Source organism: Panthera leo, chromosome A3, assembly GCF_018350215.1.
Source record: "Panthera leo isolate Ple1 chromosome A3, P.leo_Ple1_pat1.1, whole genome shotgun sequence".
NCBI lineage: Eukaryota > Metazoa > Chordata > Mammalia > Carnivora > Felidae > Panthera > Panthera leo.
Genome location: NC_056681.1, coordinates 110,062,103 through 110,080,529, shown reverse-complemented (window position 1 = coordinate 110,080,529; position 18,427 = coordinate 110,062,103). Strand labels below are relative to the sequence as shown.

The following is an 18,427-nucleotide window of genomic DNA, read 5'->3' as shown; positions in this document are numbered from 1 at the left end:
TAGTAAACTGCAGGCATGACCTGTTACATGATTTGCTGGGCCCTGTTTTAAAAACTAAGGATTTCAAGATGGCAGCATCAGAGCACTGAACCGAGCACTGGCTTTTCTGGAGTGGGGGGCCCACGTGACCTTAGAGGTCACACTCACATGAAGCCGTGCCAATGGCTCTGAGTCAGTGCATCGTGAGATGTGCTCATACTGTGCTTCCCCACTTCATCGCGGGTGTGGGTGCAAACACCCACCCGATAGACCCCCTCTCCCCAACCTGGTCATAAAAGGTATCCACACCCTCTGCTCAGCTGCTCCCATGCCTGTACGCCCAGCTTACCCACAGAGACTCGTCTCTAGAGAAGGATTCTCCTTCTCTTTCTCCATTTAATTCACTCCACCTCATCTCCAGCTGACCTTTTGGTTAATAGATTAACCTTTTGCGTAAGATTTGAATATTCTCACCCAGTCACAGGCACCACAAAATGAAAAAATAAAGGGATGTCCTCTCCTGGACAACACTGTTAAGGCGCAATTCCAGTGGAGGGGTGACCCAGGCAGTGGCTGCCAGCTGGGATTGTCTCCCTGGAGAGGAGGGTCTGGGGCAACCTGGGGACACCTACACATTTGCAGAATCCCACTTGACTATCATCCTGGTTTTTTTAGAAATCTGAATGTCACAATCTTTGCTTTTACCTAGATGAGGAAGTTGAAGCCGAGAAAAGTTAAACAACTTCCCAAGGTCACACAGCTAGGAAATAGCACACTCAAAACTAGAACCCTGAGTCCTAAAACAGACCACTTTTCTCTACACACACTGAAGAGGACCCCAGTCCCCCCATCTCATTGTTCCTTCTGTCCACAGTGGGGCATTTTATGAAATCCAGCTCAAGGCTTTGAAGCGGCTTCATTCTATTCATATATAAAAGAATAGACTGATTTCTGCTTTCCTCCAAAGGATTTTAGAGTTGGATTTTAGAGTTGATTTCTGATTTGTTTTCAATTGAATACTTAGATCAATCACATTGCAGTAATGTAATCATGGAGTACAACTTTAAAACTTCAGAAGACACCCTATATCCTTGATGGGATTAGAGTGGTGTCTTAATAAAACCATATACCTTTTCAGCACATAACATGTTCTCTTTCCAGCTAATTTTTATTTCTTGTTCTCACTCTCCAGAGACAACCCTTCTGCCCAGTTTAACCTCAGAACTCACATGAATTCCCGGGATCTGAGAACTGCCATAGAGAAAATCACCCAGAGAGGAGGGCTTTCCAATGCAGGTATGTGACCGAATTCAGATCATTCTAGCTTGCTTCCATGGTTCTCCCTCTGTGTGATTGTCTTCTAACATCCTATATAGGAGGAGGAAAAATAATAATAATAATCCATCAAGAAATGACACACATATACAAATGAATTGTATCTTTTCTAAGGTATCATCATGGATTCAGGGGTAAGAATCATCACCACACATATGCTGAAGAGTTCCAGCATGCCTGGTTCCTCAGGTTGGCAGTTTTCTTCAGGACAAGCAGGACTGCTATTGTAACTGTTTCCTAATTGACTGACAAGCCATAAACTATTTAACATTAAATGTTATAACCAGTTCCACTCAGAAAGCTCCACAGTGCCCCTTGGGAATCTTCTTCCAATGAGCTCCCCTGTTCTAGTGTTGACTCTGGAAACAGAGACAGGTTCCTTGTTTCAAGCTGAGTCTCCTGAGATGTCTGCACCTTGGTGGTTAGGGGTGGGGGGGTTACCAGAAGTCCAAGTCTAGCCTTCAATGTGTCCAGAAACCATTTTGCCAGTTCACCAGGAGCTATCCAGGCATTGGGGAACCCTTTCATACTAACCAAACTCAAAGGTTGCCAGTAAGCCTATGCCAGCGTTTCAATTCATAAATGGTAGTCTGGCTTTGGGGGCACTGGGAGGGCTGTCTACTTCTCAGGGAACCTCTTTGTATCATTGAAACCCAAAGAAATGGAGAAGTGAGCCACAGTTGCTTGGCATGGAGCACACAGAGAATAGAACTGACTCTGAAGGAACTTCTTTGAAGTTACTATAAGTCTGATTATTTTGTTCTCTGCTTCATTGTACATCTCTGTGGACCGGTATGTTAGTATCTGGCAAATGAAAAAGCCCTTGATCTTTGAAAAATGCTAAATAAACATTAGCCAAGTCACTGCTCTCCGGGACCCCAAATCAGTATTACCACATTGCAAACATAATAGACTTAATTTCTTTTTTAAAAAAAGTTTATTTATTTATTTTGAAAGAGAGACAGCATGTGAGCAGGGGAGGAGCAGAGAGAGAGGGAGAGAGAGAGAATCCCAAGCAGCCTCTGCCCTGCCAGAGCAGAGCCCGACATGGGGCTCGAACCCATGAGCTATGAGATCATGACCTGAGCCGAAGTCAAGAGTCAGATGCTTAACTGACTGAGCCACCCAGGTGCCCCGATAGAGTTTATTTCTGATTTGTTTTCAATTGAATACTTATATCAGTCATATTGCAGTAATGTATCATGAAGCAAAACTTTAAAACTTCTGAAGACACCCTATGTTCTTGATGGGATTAGAGTGGTGTCTTAATAAAATCATATACCTTTTTCAGCAGATAACATGTTCTATCCCTGCCCTGTACTGATCAGAGTTTGGGTTCAGAGAACAGGACCCATTTCAACTGGTTTAAGCAGAAAGGGGTTTATTCCTAGGTATTAAATGGTTTTGAAGATAATCAAAAGGACTGAAGAAATGAACTCTAGGTTGAACTTTGAGAGATGTTTTCTAAAGTCTTCCTGCAGAACTTGGACCTCCAAGGAGCTGCTGCCTCTTCCAAGATCAGGAAATCACATTCTCAATTCTGCCAACATAGCCTCTTCAGGAACCTGATTTAGCCAGGAAGCCACCACAGTCAGGAAGTTCCTGCTACGGTGGTCAGCCCCCCAACCAGGCCTTGCCTGCTCCATTCACATGCACAGAAAGAATGTTCTGCACCCTGCCACCTCAATGGCAACAAAGCTAGACAGCAGACATAAGTTCCTCTGGCACCACCCAAGAAGTCAAGTACCCTACAGATGCTCATAAGCAGAAAGAGCAGAGTCCAAAATACAGTCTCTGCCTCTCTTCAATCTTCTAAATTTCATGTATGCACATCGATTCATGAAACTAGAACAAATCCAGGGCTGTAGTTGCAAGGGAGTCTCAACAACGTAGTTTTCAGATTTCCAGCTTCTGCTTCCAAGATGTGCTAGAAGGTGGATGCAATGTGGGTTGAGCAGTAATGGACCGTGGCCTCCAAATTTAAGACTGGGTGAGGCCAGGGGTGTGCTCTGTTTACAGGCATCTAACATTAAGCCAGAGGGGACTGCCAGGTGCCTTGGGCCTTGAGGGACATGTCCCTTGGCTGTGAAGGCAGTTCTCAGCAGCCAGGTTTTCCCTTAGCAACTGTGCTCCCTGCAGCCAGATCACATGGGTTTTCCAAGACTTTTCTCCAGCAACTGAATGTGTGATCATTTGATCCCTCCTTTGACAGGTTAAGATTAACCCGTGGAGCCAGGATATTGGCCAAAACCAAAAAGCATTGAGTGAAATGATGTTAATCCTAAAGTCTTAAGATGGTTGTTCTTAACTTTTATTTAGATTGAAGACTCCTTTGAGTATCTCCTGAAAGCTACTCCTCTACCCAAATAAATACTTTTATACACACAATGTTGTGTATAATTTCAGGGAATTTGTGGATACCCATGCCCATTGCCCCCAGGGGTCCACAGAGCCCGGGTTAAGAGCACCACCTTACTGTATGCAGTTATGCTAACTCTAGGGTGACCTGGTCATCCCAATCTGCCCAGGAACATATGGGGCTTTCAGCACTTAAACTGGGAAAGTCCCAGCAAACGGAGACAATTGTCACCCTGCTTGACTGAAAAATCCCTGAGGTCCTATGTGGTGTGAAACATGTGCTTTGGAAAGGCAGGCTGGGAGGCTCCATTACGTCTTACAACTGTGGCTTTCAGCTGAAATGGAAATCCAGGCCCAGAGGCCCGGAGTGACCCACCTGGGCCCACACAGCCAGTAGGCAGCACAGCCAGGGCTAGAACACAGTCCCTCAGTTCTTAGCAGGTGCAGTGCTTCCCTCGCCAGCCAGACCTGTGCCCCTAACTGGACAAAAGACACCACTCAACCTCGAATGTAGCCTTCCACACCCAGCAGCCCCTAGAGCACCAGGCTGGCTGACCCCCAGTGACAGGAGGTGGAGAAAAGGCTCCTGTCTCTCCAGGTCAACCCCTCCCACCCCATGTTCCCAGAAAGAGCATAGCATGGTTCCAGCATGCAGGCAAAGAGGGGACCCTTTTATTCCCATGAAAGTCTTTCTCATCTGTTTGCTGGTCCCTAACACTTTTTTTTTAAATAAAAGACAATTAGAAGTTAAAGGCTTAAAGTGACATGGGGGAGGGAAATGGTTAGTGGTCGTGGTTTTACAACATTGTGAATGTACTTAATACCACTGAATTGTACACCTCAAAATAGTTAATGTGGTTTTAAAAAAAAAAGCTGGTGGGGGTGGGGGGAACCAACAAACAAAAGAAGAGAATGAATGGGTTTTTCTGGCTCTCTTTACACCACTGGGATCTTGCGTGCATTTCTAAGCACTCCAAGCATGAGGTTTCTTTTTCTTCCAGGCCGGGCCATCTCCTTTGTGACCAAGAACTTCTTTTCCAAAGCTAATGGGAACAGAGGCAGTGCTCCCAACGTGGCCGTGGTGATTGTGGATGGCTGGCCCACCGACAAGGTGGAGGAGGCTTCGAGGTTTGCAAGGGAGTCAGGAATCAATATTTTCTTCATCACCATCGAAGGCGCCACTGAAAACGAGAAGCAGTATGTGGTGGAGCCCAACTTCTCTCATAAGGTACGTAACTGCCCAAGGGACCCACCCACCGTCAGGATCTGCTGCACTTTGCAAAGCTGTAACTGCCATCAAGGCTGTTCTCCTACTTTTGAAGAAGGATTGAGCTCTCTTCTAGGTAGGGGAGCCTCTAGTGAGGGGCTAGTAAGTCTGGAACCCAGACTTACCCTCTCAGAGCAAGACCCCACACCCACCTGGTGAACTGAGGCCAACAACAGCCCCTCGGGAGAAGCAGTGTCCCCAAGTCTCCAATAGAGGCTTCCCCAGGCTCTTTCCATGGCCACAGAGGACCTCCACCAGGCCACCTGGTGAGGCCTCATGTGAGCACACACACAGCCACATGTGTCCACTTGCTCACACACATGTGCATGCACACATACACACACACTGCAGATTAACCAACCCAATAAACAAGAAAAGAAAGGCATTGAATCAGGTCAGGCAGATCAGGTTTCCAAACTCTGCTCATGGTTTCTGTGGAGATGGCTGGCAGCAGACAGGAGCAGGATAGACGGGGAGCCAGGCCTCTGCGCCCACTCCCCTGGAGAAGCTCACCTTTTGTATGTTTTACACAGTGGGACTCCACATAAACCTGCCTCCAAGGAAAAGGCCCCAGCTTGAAACGGAAAAGAAAGGAGGGAGGAATACGTTGTACTGGTTTGTCTTTGACGCCCTTCTAGCTTTGATGGTCTGTGTCTCCAGATCTCACAGGGCTCAACCTCCTGCACCAATCTGCTGACCACTTCATCGTCCTTGAAATTCTCATCTCCCTTGACTTCCAGGACACAGCGTGGCTCTTATCTCCTTTGCTCTCTCTACCCTTTCCTGTCTTGCACCCGACTTGCCCGGACTCAGCGCTTGGCCCTCTCCTCCCCTCTCATTGGGCTTTCTCCCCACAGAGTCCTCCCAGGCCACAGCCGCCACCCTCACTCACAAGTCACAAGCAACAATACCCTCATCTGTCCCCAACCCCGGTCTCTCCTGAGCTCTGTTTCCGTTTCCAGCCAATTGACTTCCCTCCACCTGATGTCATGAAGAGCTTTGAAACTTACATGTAAAAAGCTTGAGTGCCATCTTTCCCACCAAATTTATTCCTCCTCTGGACTTCACATGAATGGCCCCACAGCTGTCCCAGAGGCCTCGATAACTCCCAATGCCACCTCCCTGGGTCACGCTAGCACTCTGCATCTGGTCTGTCTCCCCCCTTAGGGCTCCCCAGTCTAGTTTAGATTCCACAATGAAGCCCAACTCCTGTTTATGGAGAGCTCTTCCAGTCCGGGGGGGTCCTTGCTCCAAACCCTTCATTGTCCCCCATACTCTTGAGGCCTTCTGGAGTGTGGTCCCGACCCATCTCCTGCCCACGCCAAGCACCACTGCCCTCTCCCTCCATGACCTCAGCCAGTGCCTGGTGGGTCTCCCTCCTTTCCCTCCACTGGCTAGAACTCAGCTCAACCTGGACACTCATCTCAAATACCACCTAGTTCATGGAAAGTTTTATAAACCCCTTTTAGGTTTTTGCAAACCAATTAAAAACATTTCCTAGGATATTTTAAAGCCATTTCTTGTTTTAAAATAAATTGTTAATCTTACTGCTTCATCTGTAGTCACCAGGTCTGTGACTCTCTCTGTGACCCCCGGACAGACAGCGGCAAGGAGGAAACACTTCACTTTAGGAACACAAGCCTGGTCCCTTCCAGGAGCACACCAGTCAGGTTGCTCAATGTTTATTTGTAGCTACCTTAAATTTTTTCTGGAACGCGCTTGGGCACAAGTCAATAAATACTCATTTGTCTGGAGGCAGGGTCATCTGGAGGACAGAATTTGGGTTTTGCAGGCAGAGAGACTTGTGTTCCCATCTTAGGGACTCAGGGATGTCCCTTCATAGCCGGCCCCCAGTTTGTTCCTTCACGAAGAGGGGTTATATCCTCCTTTTAGGATGAGGGCAGGGGGTTATGAGAGAATCTCTCCGAGAACTTCTAGCATGACTCCTTACATATGTATGGGACCCCTTGTTGCTGGGTGCAAGGCTGCTCCAGAAACATTTCTTCAGCTATTTCTCCTGTATCTCGTTTTCCCCATCAGAACAAAAACTTTCTTTAATCCTCTCATATGTTGGCGCCATATGTTGGTGTGCCAATCTCATGGCCGGCTGCCAGTACAAATGAACTGAGGGGCCCAGGGAGGCACAGGTACAAAGCTGAAATGAGTGATTCACCTCTCTCTAAGGATTTGCTTAAGTGATAGCTCTCCCCTAAAGCGGAGAGCCAGCTGAGGGAGTAAGGCTGAGTCCAGAGATAACTTGAGGGATCTTTGCCCCAGTGAGCACCTGACTGGGGGAACCGTGGTGCAGAAAGAGCATTAGGAAGAAGAGTGCAGAAAACAAGAGTCTGTTCGCTTCTTTCTTCACCTGCCTTGCTGGTCGGGGTAGTGACAACAGCCTGGAGAATGTGACACCTGACGTGGCGAGTGTCCCTTCCCTCTGTCTTCCAGGCTGTGTGCAGAACAAATGGCTTCTACTCGCTCAATGTGCAGAGCTGGTTCAGCCTCCACAAGACAGTGCAAGCCCTGGTGAAGCGGGTCTGCGACACCGACAGACTGGCCTGTAGCAAGACCTGCTTGAACTCGGCCGACATTGGCTTCGTCATCGACGGCTCCAGCAGCGTGGGGACAGGCAACTTCCGCACGGTTCTCCAGTTTGTGGCCAACCTCAGCAAAGAGTTTGAGATTTCGGACATAGACACGCGAATCGGGGCTGTGCAGTACACCTACGAGCAGCGGCTGGAATTTGGATTTGACGATTACAACACCAAGTCTGACATCCTCAATGCCATCAAGAGGGTGGGATACTGGAGTGGTGGGACCAGCACGGGGGCCGCCATCAACTATGCCCTGGAACAGCTCTTCAAGAAGTCCAAACCCAACAAGAGGAAGTTAATGATCCTCATCACTGATGGGAGATCCTATGATGACGTCCGAATACCGGCCATGGTTGCCCATCACAAGGGTAAGCTGGTCTTGCTGACCAGTCCCAGTGAGGGACAAGGAGGGGGCTGTCTTTTTATTTTGTTTTATTTTATTTATTTATTTTAAATACGTTTTATTTAAATATTTTATTTATTTATTTGTATTTTTATATATTTATATGCATTTATAAATATGTTATTTATTTATATTTATATATATTTATAAACATTTTATTTATTTATTTATTTATTTATTTATTTATTTATTTATTTATTTATTTATATTTGAGAGAGAGATAGAGAGAGAGCGCAAGCAGGGGAGGAGCAGAGGGAGAGGGGAACAGAGGATCCAAAGTAGGCTCTCTGCCGTCAGCACAGCACAGCTGTGGCTGTTTGCATGGCTCAAACTCATGAACCATGAGATCATAACCTGAGCAGAAATCAAGAGTCAGTAGCTTAACCAACTGAGCCACCAGGCACCCCGGGGCTGTCTTTTTATGCACTGGTTTTGTCCACCATTTAATAAAATGCCCAAAACCATGGGGAATGTATTTGAGGTGCTGGTAAGCACTACAGGCCTCTATGAGCAGCAAAGAAGGAACAAGGTGGGGAGTACCACGATGGTTTACAAAGTGTCATGGCAAACCCAAGGCCTGCAGATGACTGGGAACATTAACCTTCTCCTTTGCATCCAACACTCTGAGGCATTACACGCGAAGTTGTAATGCATTAAAAAGGAATTTGACTCATTATTTTAGTCTCTATTGAAGGCCACCAAATTGTGTTAGAAATTTGAAGAAAACTAGTGTTTTAAATTTTTTTTTTTAACATTTATTTTTGAGACAGAGAGAGACAGAGCATGAACAGGAGAGGGTCAGAGAGAGGGAGACACAGAATCTGAAACAGGCTCCAGGCTCTGAGCTGTCAGCACAGAGCCTGACGCGGGGCTCAAACTCACGGATGTGAGATCATGACCTGAGCTGAAGTCGGCCGCTTAACCGACTGAGCCACCCAGGCGCCCCGAAAACTAGTGTTTTAAAAGAAAAGTACTAATTTTTGTAAGTAGCTGCTAGCCAGATGTTGGGGGTTTTGAGGAAACCTCAAAGAAATTTTCATCCAAAATACTTAAAGAGATATTTCTGAATAAAAATTTGTAAGAAGGCAACAGAAAGTTTAAAACTATGAAAAATGAGGGGCGCCTGGGTGGTTCAGCCAGTTTAAACGTTTGCCTCTTGATTTCAGCTCAAGTCATGCTCTGATGGTTTGTGAGTTTGAGCCCCACATTGGGCTGTGCGCTGACGTGCGGAGCCTGCTTGGGATTCTCTCTTCCCCACCCTCTCAGCCCCTCCCCTGTTCACTTTCTCTGTCTCTCTTTCTCTCTTGCTCTCGCTCTCGCTCTTTCTCAAAAAATAAACTAAAAAAATTAAAACTATGAAAATTGAGCTGTTTAGAAAATCAGTCCCATTAAATGCCTTTTTCACAGAATCAAGTTGAATCACCATTTTGAAAAGTACCATAAAACATCACAAAAATACAAACAACTGGCAAAAACCCAAGTGCTAGTAATAATAGTAAGGATAACCAAAGTAAACTGAGTTGTCCGTGAACACCAAAGACTGGACAGATACATACTAGGGTAGAAGACTCACTCAGGGCCAGGGTTGTCCCCTTCTTCTGCGCCTGCATTTGATTTCCGTTAGTTTGCAAGATTTTCAGTATTCTTTAAAGCTGCTTTAATCCTTCCCTAAACGAGGGGGAAAAATAAACAAGCCTTCATGAACCAGCAGTTCTGCCTTCTGGGAACCAAAGTAACCAGACACCAGGTTCAGGCAGAGTCTTCCCAGTGATTTGCCCTTGTAGAGCCTACGGGGGGTATTCAACAGCAAAATGGTAGATGGCCTGCATGTCGGCCAGCAGTCACAGCCTCCCTCGGGCTCATGTCAGCGGAGTGAAGATAAACAGCTGAGACGCAGCCTTCTCAAAGTTCCAAAGTGAGTGGGCAGAGCCAGATGGGCCAGCTTTTGTCTGAAAGCCCAGGGCTCTCCTGCTATCTCCAAACATCTGTCTCCAGTTCATGTTTAGCTCCACTCTTACTCATTTTCCTAAATGGACATCCTTTGGGCCTCACCCAGAGGATATCCTCGGCCTCCTCATTAGAAGCAGCGAAGACTGAGAGAGACGTTCTGGGAAACTTTACAATAGAAGCAAATTATGTGGAGGCAATGAGCGTTGTGTCCCCAGGAGTGTCCAAGCCAAGGCTGGCTGACCATTGGTCAGAATTGCCAGTGGAAGGTTCTCTACAAGGGTGGACTCAAGGATCTGAAAAGCTAAATTTCTAATACTGTTTGTGTTGCCTTTATTGGGGGGCAGCCTTTCAATCTTTGTGCAAAACGAGGGCTTAGCCGATCTAAGCCACGTTGTGCAGCAAATCTGTTCCCACTGCCACTTGGCAGCATTCTTAAGCCTAATGCTAGTGTTTGTAGACAACAACATAGACAACATCCAGAGAAAAGACACTGGAGAGGTAAGACAAGGGACTGGCAGCTTAAATGCAGCTTTTCGAGCCACAGTTGAAAAGCAGCTTAGGCCACAGCCATGTGAGGTGTGGATGACTCTCCAATCAGCACAACAGGGCGCTTGGAAGATGGTGACATGGGCTGCCATGGGTGGCTGGGTAGGAGAGCCACACCCAGGCTCTCCCCTCTGCTTCATGGCCAAGTAGCTGACCCCACTCTGCCAGCCTGCAGGTGGCATGGGAACAGGCTTTTGCAGAGTAACCTCAAGCTCCTGCTGACCAGCTGCCCCCAACCCCAATCAGGAACCATCCAGCAGCGAGTCTTCCAGGTTTCCCACTGAGGACAGATGCCTAGTCTCTGAGTCTGTCCTCTCCTCCCTAGGGACTCTTTTTCCTCACTCCAGAACCTTTAACCCCCCAGCACCCTTCCCCATTTGCATCTAGGCACACCGAGATCCCTCCCTAAAAAATAAAACCAAACTCTTTGACACCATGTTCTGCTCCACTTCCCACCTCCCTCCTTCTCTTTGCAGCCAAACTTTTGAAAAGGATCAGTTCTATGTGCTGTGTCCACATCTTCTGTTCTTTTTCACTCTCACCTCACAGCAATTCATCTGGGGTTTTTGGCATCTACTTACTTCCCTGAAACTGCTCTCACCACTCTACCTATGTCTTGTTTTCTAAATCCAATGTGCATTTTTGTTTGTTTGTCTTAATCCCACATGACCTCCCTGCAGCATCCAACACTGTTGGGCACTTCCTTGTCTTGAAAGCCTTTCTTCATACCAGTGATGGAGCAGACGCTGGGTCACCGTCTCTCCGGGTCTTTGTGCAAGGGCTCCTGCGCTGGGAATGACATTGCATTGTATGGCTTGCAAAGTCACCTTCAAGCCTAAAGTAATTCAGTTCCACGGTTTTCGTTAAGATCTCAAACTGACTTTTGATGCATTTAAGACTGAGGGGAGCCTGGCTGGCTCAGTCAGTGGAGCAAGTTGACGACTCTTGACCACAGGGTTGTGAGTTCAAGCCCCACGTTGGGTATGGAGATGATTTAAAAACAAATACAATCTTTGAAAAATCAATCAATCAATCAATCAGATTTTGTTTGGCTCTACACATAGGTAGAGCAGGCATGTACTGTGTGATGTCATCTACACGGCACCAAGTTTTACTTGTCCCAAAATACCCTCTACTGCCCTTGGACATGAACATCTTACTTATTTATTCCATTTTGTCTGGGTTTTTTCCTCCCAAAGATTCTAAACTCCTATGAGATGGCAGCTCTATCAATTTTGTTACTGTTGGCACATAGCAGGTGGTTATGCTTTGAGGAACACTTCTGATTTTGAATTTGTTTGCATTCAAACACAATAGCCAACAGAGCAACAGTAAGGCAAGGATTCATCAGCAGTACCTTTTCTTGGGCACTTTTGCTTCATCTAAACTTTGTCCCCACAGGAGTGATCACCTACGCAATAGGTGTCGCATGGGCTGCGCAGGACGAGCTGGAAGTCATTGCCACTCACCCCGCCAAGGACCATTCCTTCTTTGTCGACGAGTTTGACAACCTGTACAAATTTGTCCCCAAGGTCATCCAGAACATTTGTACAGAGTTCAACTCACAGCCTCGAAACTGAATTCAGAGCAGGTGAAGCACTGACAGATGCTGCTTTCCCGACTGGCTCTGGGACAACCCCAATGCATTATGGGGCAGTAAGGCGTGTAGGGCTTGGACAATGGATGTGCTGTGATTGTTTTCTGCCTGTGTGGTTTTTCATACTTTGAAACTTGGAGTGAGAAAGATGATCAGAAACTTATAGAATGAGGCAAAATGATACATCATTTTGAGGGTGCTGGGGATTTACATTTGGTGATTATTTTCAAAATAAATGTTCAGAATCGAGTGCACAACTTAAGACAGGCTTCACTAGAGCTTTTGTGAGATTTTTTCCATTTTTATTTCTAATTACGATTCTGTAACCCTCAACAAATTTCATTTTTATCATAGCAATAGAGGAGTAGCTTCATTAAATGTTTTAAAGGATTATATGCAATCATTCTGACCATATCATGGCTAATGTTCACAGGGTTTATGGCAGGACCACCCTCCGCTCTTCTCGTTTCTCAGAGCACCTGCTATGCACCCACCCCGGCCCATGGTAACAATACAACCATGGGGGTGCAGAGAAAGTGTGGCAGCAGCATAGCCACTCCTGATTTACCTCCCTCCTCTCTATTATCTGAATCACTGTGTACCTGCATCCTATAGCGTTAGGAGTTGAGGAACGGCCCTGGAGGACCACGGTGATCTGGCCTAACACCAGTGCGTGAGGCTGCTCTTGGCCTGAGCTGCACCTTAGACTCTCTTAGAGACTAAAATGCTGGTTCCCAGGCTCCATTCCAATAGCTATGGAATCTGGGTCTCGGGGGGTGGAGCCTGAACACCAGTATTGTTTGAAGAGCTCTCTGGCGATACTGCTATGCTGCCACTGATTGAGAACCATGAGCTGCCTCTGAGGGGTCAGCGTTATAGGTGTTTCCTGGGAGAGCCCCTGTTTGTGCCTGTTGCCTTGTGTCCTATTCAGTTTTAGCATTTGCGCTGCATTTGTCGTTAACCAGATATGATCATTAATAGTTGCATTCAGATAAGCCAGGATGGGGTTTGGTTGAGCTCCACTTTCTACTTCCAGCTCCTGCCAAGGACTCATCTGTTAGGATATGAAATCCGTGTGTAATGGGGGAGTGTTCCAAAGAATCCTTTGGATTAGATAAATAAATAATCCTTTGGATTAGATAAATAAAGATGACTTACCTGACAAATTGTGTTTCGTGAAAATGTGTGTTGAAGGCTGCTACCATGAATGGCGGCAAAAAGATTATACCTGTGTCAACACTTGGGACAAAATATTTAACATAAACAGTTTGAAGATATCTATTTAGCAGAATTTGTGTCAAGCTTACCAAATTTCTCGGTACCTGGAAAGACAGTATATTGTCAACTAAAAACATTGAAGTCTACAAGGAGAAATCAAGTCATTAATTGTCAGCAGTTTCAAATTCTTTAACCCTAAATTTTACTTCAAAAGCGATTACAAACAGATTTGTTCAAAAACCTCCAAATACAAAAACATTTTCAAAAAGGAAATTCTTTATAAAGATACCAGTGACACACACAATTAGTGAGAACTTCAGCTAAGAAACTAATTAAAGAAGTTAAAACAAGTACAAGGAAGTCTTATTCTGCCTATGTTTTTGAATATGCAGATAGTCAATACAAAAGAGTTTTGTTTAATGTCTCTTCAATGTACATACATAAAAATATGTACACATACAAGTGTTTTTAAATTTTTTGTCTTTTTTTAAAAAAATGTTTATTTTTGAGAGAGAGCGCACTTGCGCAAGAGAGCATGAGTGGGGGAGGGGCAGAGAGAGAGGAAGACAGAGGATCTGAAGCGGCCTCTGTGCTGAGAGCAGAGAGCCTGATGCAGGGCTGGAACTCACGAACCGTGAGATCATGACCCGAGCCGAAGTCAGACACTTAACCAACTGAGCCACCCAGGCGCCCAGTTATTTTTTAATTTTTGAAGAAAAACTTATTTTGGGAAAATAGTTTTTGAATATAATTATTTCATAGGGGCCTTAATATAAAAGCCAATTTGTCATCAATACGTAAATATTTGCAAAAATAATATAATCTAAATCACTTTGGTGTCCTCTTTCATTCACAATACTGTCCCAGTTTGGAAAATAAATTATATGATCACTCTAGTTTAGGTATCATAGTTTTCAAGATAAATGAAACTTCTCCAAGTGGGCCCATTGTCTACATGTGGCCAACAAATATTTGAGTGTATGTGCGTGGAGGAAGGGAGCATCAGAGGTGAGGTCGTCGAGGAACCTGGGGACTATGGAGTTGCCAGAATCAACTGAGTGGATGTTCAAATCGCCAAATTTGGTGGCGTGAGTCAGGATGGAGAGACCAGTAGTGAGCCAAGCTTCACCAGCTTCAGCGAATGAGAAGTGATCCAGTTGGGAGAAGACAGCAGTGATGAGGGTGGAGGCTGAGGTCAGATCTCCAAGGGAGCTGGAGACATTGCAGAAGGAAGGAGGGAGACTGGAAAGGCAAAGGAGGTGAGGAGCAGGCCTCTCCCCACTGTAGGCGTGAAGATCAAGGGATGAGAGAGCATGAAGAGCCTCCCCTTAGGGTGCAGATGAGCAGGGGCAAGAAAGCCCTGAGGCTTCTGGGAGCTTGCTGGCAACAGAGAGGAGTGGCCCCATGATGCAGTGGGCAGGCTGGCGTGGGAGTGGGCTGGGTCAAGTCAGGGTTGCACAGAGCAGTTTGGAGATAAGGGTCCTGGTGGTGATGGATGATGTGGGAAGCTTGGAAGTAAATGCTACCTTGCTCTACCCAGACTGTGCCCAACAATGCTGGGGCCAAGGCAGAATCTGAATACTGGGAACAGAACCTTACAGACAATTCACGTCAAACCCTCCAATGGCAAAAGAGAAAAACCAGTCTCGAGAAAGGTCATGCAGATACAAAGGGAATTCAGATCTCTGTCTTCCAACTGACTTATTTTACTGCCTTCCTGAGTGGGGGAGGGTTAGAAGTTAGAACCCCCACCCTCACCTCCATCTCTTTCTCTCTCTCTCGCTCTCTCACAAACACACACACACACACACACACACACACACACACACACACACACACACACAATCTGGGTCTGCCCTCTGGGCTATGGTCCAGCCTTTGCAGAGCTCCTGGGTCCTGCAGACTCAGAGCCAATCTCCTAAGGCAACTTTAACTTTCATTCCATGGTCTCAGCAGAAAAGCTTCTCGGTGCCCTTTCTCCTCCAAGGCAATCAAAACAAGCCGAGAAGGAGCATCAGGCCAGTTTCTCTGGGTGCATGTGATGTCTAAACTCCACTTAACTTAATTTTCCCACCTTTCAGGAGTTAGGGCCCTTTGAAAGAAGTTTCTTTGCTAAAAGTTTTATAACAAGGCTCTGCTAAAAATGTCCAGCCAAATGGACAAGGTTCAGGGTTCAGATATTTCTTATTTCTCTGGGCTCCTTAAACCCTTTTGAATAGGACAAAATCTCCATGAAGCAAGTTTTCCAGCAACAATCTCAAGGGGCTGGCCTGGGTTTATAAAGAAGACAATGCTTCTGTGTGCAAAGATTTTTCCCGCCTCGCAAAGGAGTTTCCAACTAAGAATGTTATTTCCCCCTCACAATCCTAAGGAAAGTTCTCCCCTTAGATTACCAACACGTAAATGTAGTAAGTAGGAAATACGCTTGAAAGCATGAATTCAATTACTTTGGAAAGAGACATTTATTCAACTAATGCCTTTGAGGAATTCACAGTCCAGCGGGAAACACCACCAAATGAACAACTAAAACCATGTAATTACTATCATGGGATCATGCACTAAGTGCAAGGTTGGTGATTGCAAACAACCTTATGAGAAATGAAATCATACTAGTGCCCGACAGTTCGTGAGTGTTTGCTGCGCACTGGGCACTATTCTGCGGGCTTCTCATGTATTAACTCACTCATCTTACCCCTATGACTTGCTGAGAGAGGTACTATTATGCTCGTTTTACAGACCATGCAACCAAGGCATGGAGGCGTCAAATAACTTGCCCAAGGTCACAGAGCTGGTAGAGGCAGATCTGGGAATTAAAGCCAGACAATCTGACTCCAGGGTCTATATACTTAACCACTTTGCTTCTTGTTAATGGTGGCTGCATAGAAGGTTCTCTACCAAGCTTGACAGTTTAAAGTATATGTATAATTCTGCAAAGTGTGCTCCCAGGGTCTATTAAATGTACAAAGTGAAGAGTCTGTTAAATGTCCAAGGTACACTGCACTTCCCCCCATTCCTACACCTGATTCTCTGGCGGGCCACCTTGCCCTCACTTAAGATGAGTGATTTTTTTTTTTTTTTTGAGAGAGAGAGAGAGAGAGAGAGAGAGAGAGAGAGAGAGAGAGGTGGGGGAGGTGCAGAGAGAGAGAGAGAGAGAGAAAGAGAGAATCTTAGGCAGTCTCCATGCTCAGCAAAAGCCCGACACAGGGCTCCATCCCACAACCCTGGGATTATGACCCGAGCAGAAAATCGAAAGTCAGATGTTCAACCAACTGAGCCACCCAGGAGACCTGAGATGAGTGATTTTAATCTATCATCCACAGTCCCTGTAGCTCCCTGAACACACTGGGCTCGCCATCCTCTTGTTAAACTCCTCATTATGCTTCAAGTCTCAGGCCAAATGCCACCTCTTCTTTGGAGCCCTCTCCGATTTGCTCAGATAGATTTAGACTCTCTGGATACAAAATCCTGACCCACCCATTTTCCAGCAACCTCCTGAGTCCCTCTCTTTAGGGGACACAATTCACACATGTCACTAGGGACATGGAACACAGGAAATGAGAACTTTGAATGTAAATCACCCAAACAGTGTCAACCCCTAATACAATGGCGCTGGTAGAATGGGAGGCAGAGATATTTCAGGAAGAGAGAAACATGATATGATGGCAAGAGAAAAAGAGGATCTAATTCCGTCCAATCTGCACCACTGTTTAGAACGCCCTTCTGACGTCTACTACTGTATGTTACAATCGCTCTTTTTCTAGGGCTAGGGCCAAAATCCTCTCCAGGGACCCACCCACAGGGTAACTCTTCTCCTCACCTTCTGCTCTCACTTCTGCAGAAACGGAAACCCTTTTTTTAGTTTACCCTCTTGAATCTCTTTCAACAAACATGTTTTCTTCCAATAAACACCTATCGTGTGCCAGGCATGGTAATAGACACCAGGGTACAGAGATGATGAATAAGATCTGGTCTCTGCCCAAGGAGCTTAGAGGCCAGTGTGGGAGACACAAAGATAAACAGCTAACATCTGACTGATAGGATAGTTGACAGGCACGCTTGGGGAGGCTTCCTGAGCTGGGTTTGTCTGTTTTAGCCAGACAAAGATGGAAAAGATATCCCAGCAGAGGGAATGACAGGAGCAAAGGCAAGGAGGCAGGAAGCAGCGATGCACAGAGAGAGTGACAGCATGAAATGTGAGGTGTCCAGGAACAGAGCTGGGGAGCAAGGCAGGGGCCAGGCCACAGGAGGCTGCATTGGTTAACACTCTCTCAGTTGCAAGTAACAGGAACTCAATTCACAGTAGCTCAAGCAAAGGGGCAGTTTTGGGAAGGAAACTGGAGTAACTCATGAAGTCCAGGGTTAGGGAGGCAGCAGTCTCAGAAAGGGGAGGAAGGTCAGGGGCAGAACAGGAGAACCTGGCAGCCCTCTCCCTCTGCTCTCCTCCAGAAAGATCTTCATCTGGAAAGTGTTGGGCAACCCTGGAGAGAGGGAACAGAGTGAAGCTTCCTGCCCATTAAGGATTGACCCCGTGCAGCAGCCTTCTTCAGCAAGGCCACTCAGGAAACCACACCGATGTGGCTGGTTGTGGACAAGCACCCCCACTGTTCTATCTGATCACCTCACAGGTAGTAACCTCTTGAATTTCCTTCATCAAGTTGTTTGGAATGCTAGTGACTGTGTGCCCACAAGTTCCTGCATTGGGAAAGAACCAACGACAGGCTGAATAAAAGTCTTCCAGCAATGCAGTCTCCCTCTGTCTTGTTTAGAAGTTTTACCCCAGAGGGGTGCCTGGGTGGCTCAGTTGGCTAAGCATCTGATTTCAGCTCAGGTTGTGATCTCACGGTTCCTGGGGTTAAGCCCCACGTCAGGTTCTGTGCTGACAGCTCAGAGCCTGGAGCCTGCTTCAGATTCTGTGTCTCCCTCTCTCTCTCCCCATCCCTTGCTCATGCTCTGCCTCTCTGTCTCTCTCTCTCAAAAATGAATAAACACTAAAAAAAATTAAAAATTAAAAAAAAAGAAGTTTCACCCCAGAAAACCAATGACTGTCTTGCTAGACTTTCACTTCCTTCTGCCTGGATGGCTACACTTACATTACTTGTTTACAGGCTGCAGCCTTTGAAGACTGTTAAGACTGTCAGAGAGGCACAGCACTGCTTCCGGGATCCACTTCTGTTTTCAGT

The 18,427-nt window shown here is 46.2% G+C and overlaps 1 protein-coding gene across 3 annotated transcripts in view; it reads left to right on the top strand.

The window, feature by feature from the left end:
* Positions 1 to 18,050, top strand: part of VIT (vitrin) — a 109,464-nt gene extending 91,414 nt beyond the window's left edge. The window contains exons 12-16 of one of the 3 annotated variants that reach the window (XM_042933261.1): positions 1,172 to 1,275; positions 4,674 to 4,900; positions 7,388 to 7,901; positions 11,834 to 12,023; positions 17,694 to 18,050. In XM_042933261.1, coding sequence (XP_042789195.1) covers positions 1,172 to 1,275; positions 4,674 to 4,900; positions 7,388 to 7,901; positions 11,834 to 12,012 — 1,024 coding nt within the window. In that variant the 3' untranslated portion in view covers positions 12,013 to 12,023; positions 17,694 to 18,050. Of the gene's footprint in view, positions 1 to 1,171; positions 1,276 to 4,673; positions 4,901 to 7,387; positions 7,902 to 11,833; positions 13,159 to 17,693 lie in introns of those variants that run through there. The other 2 variants (XM_042933260.1, XM_042933262.1) reach the window with 2 other exon arrangements.
* The last annotated feature ends 377 nt before the right edge of the window (positions 18,051 to 18,427 follow it).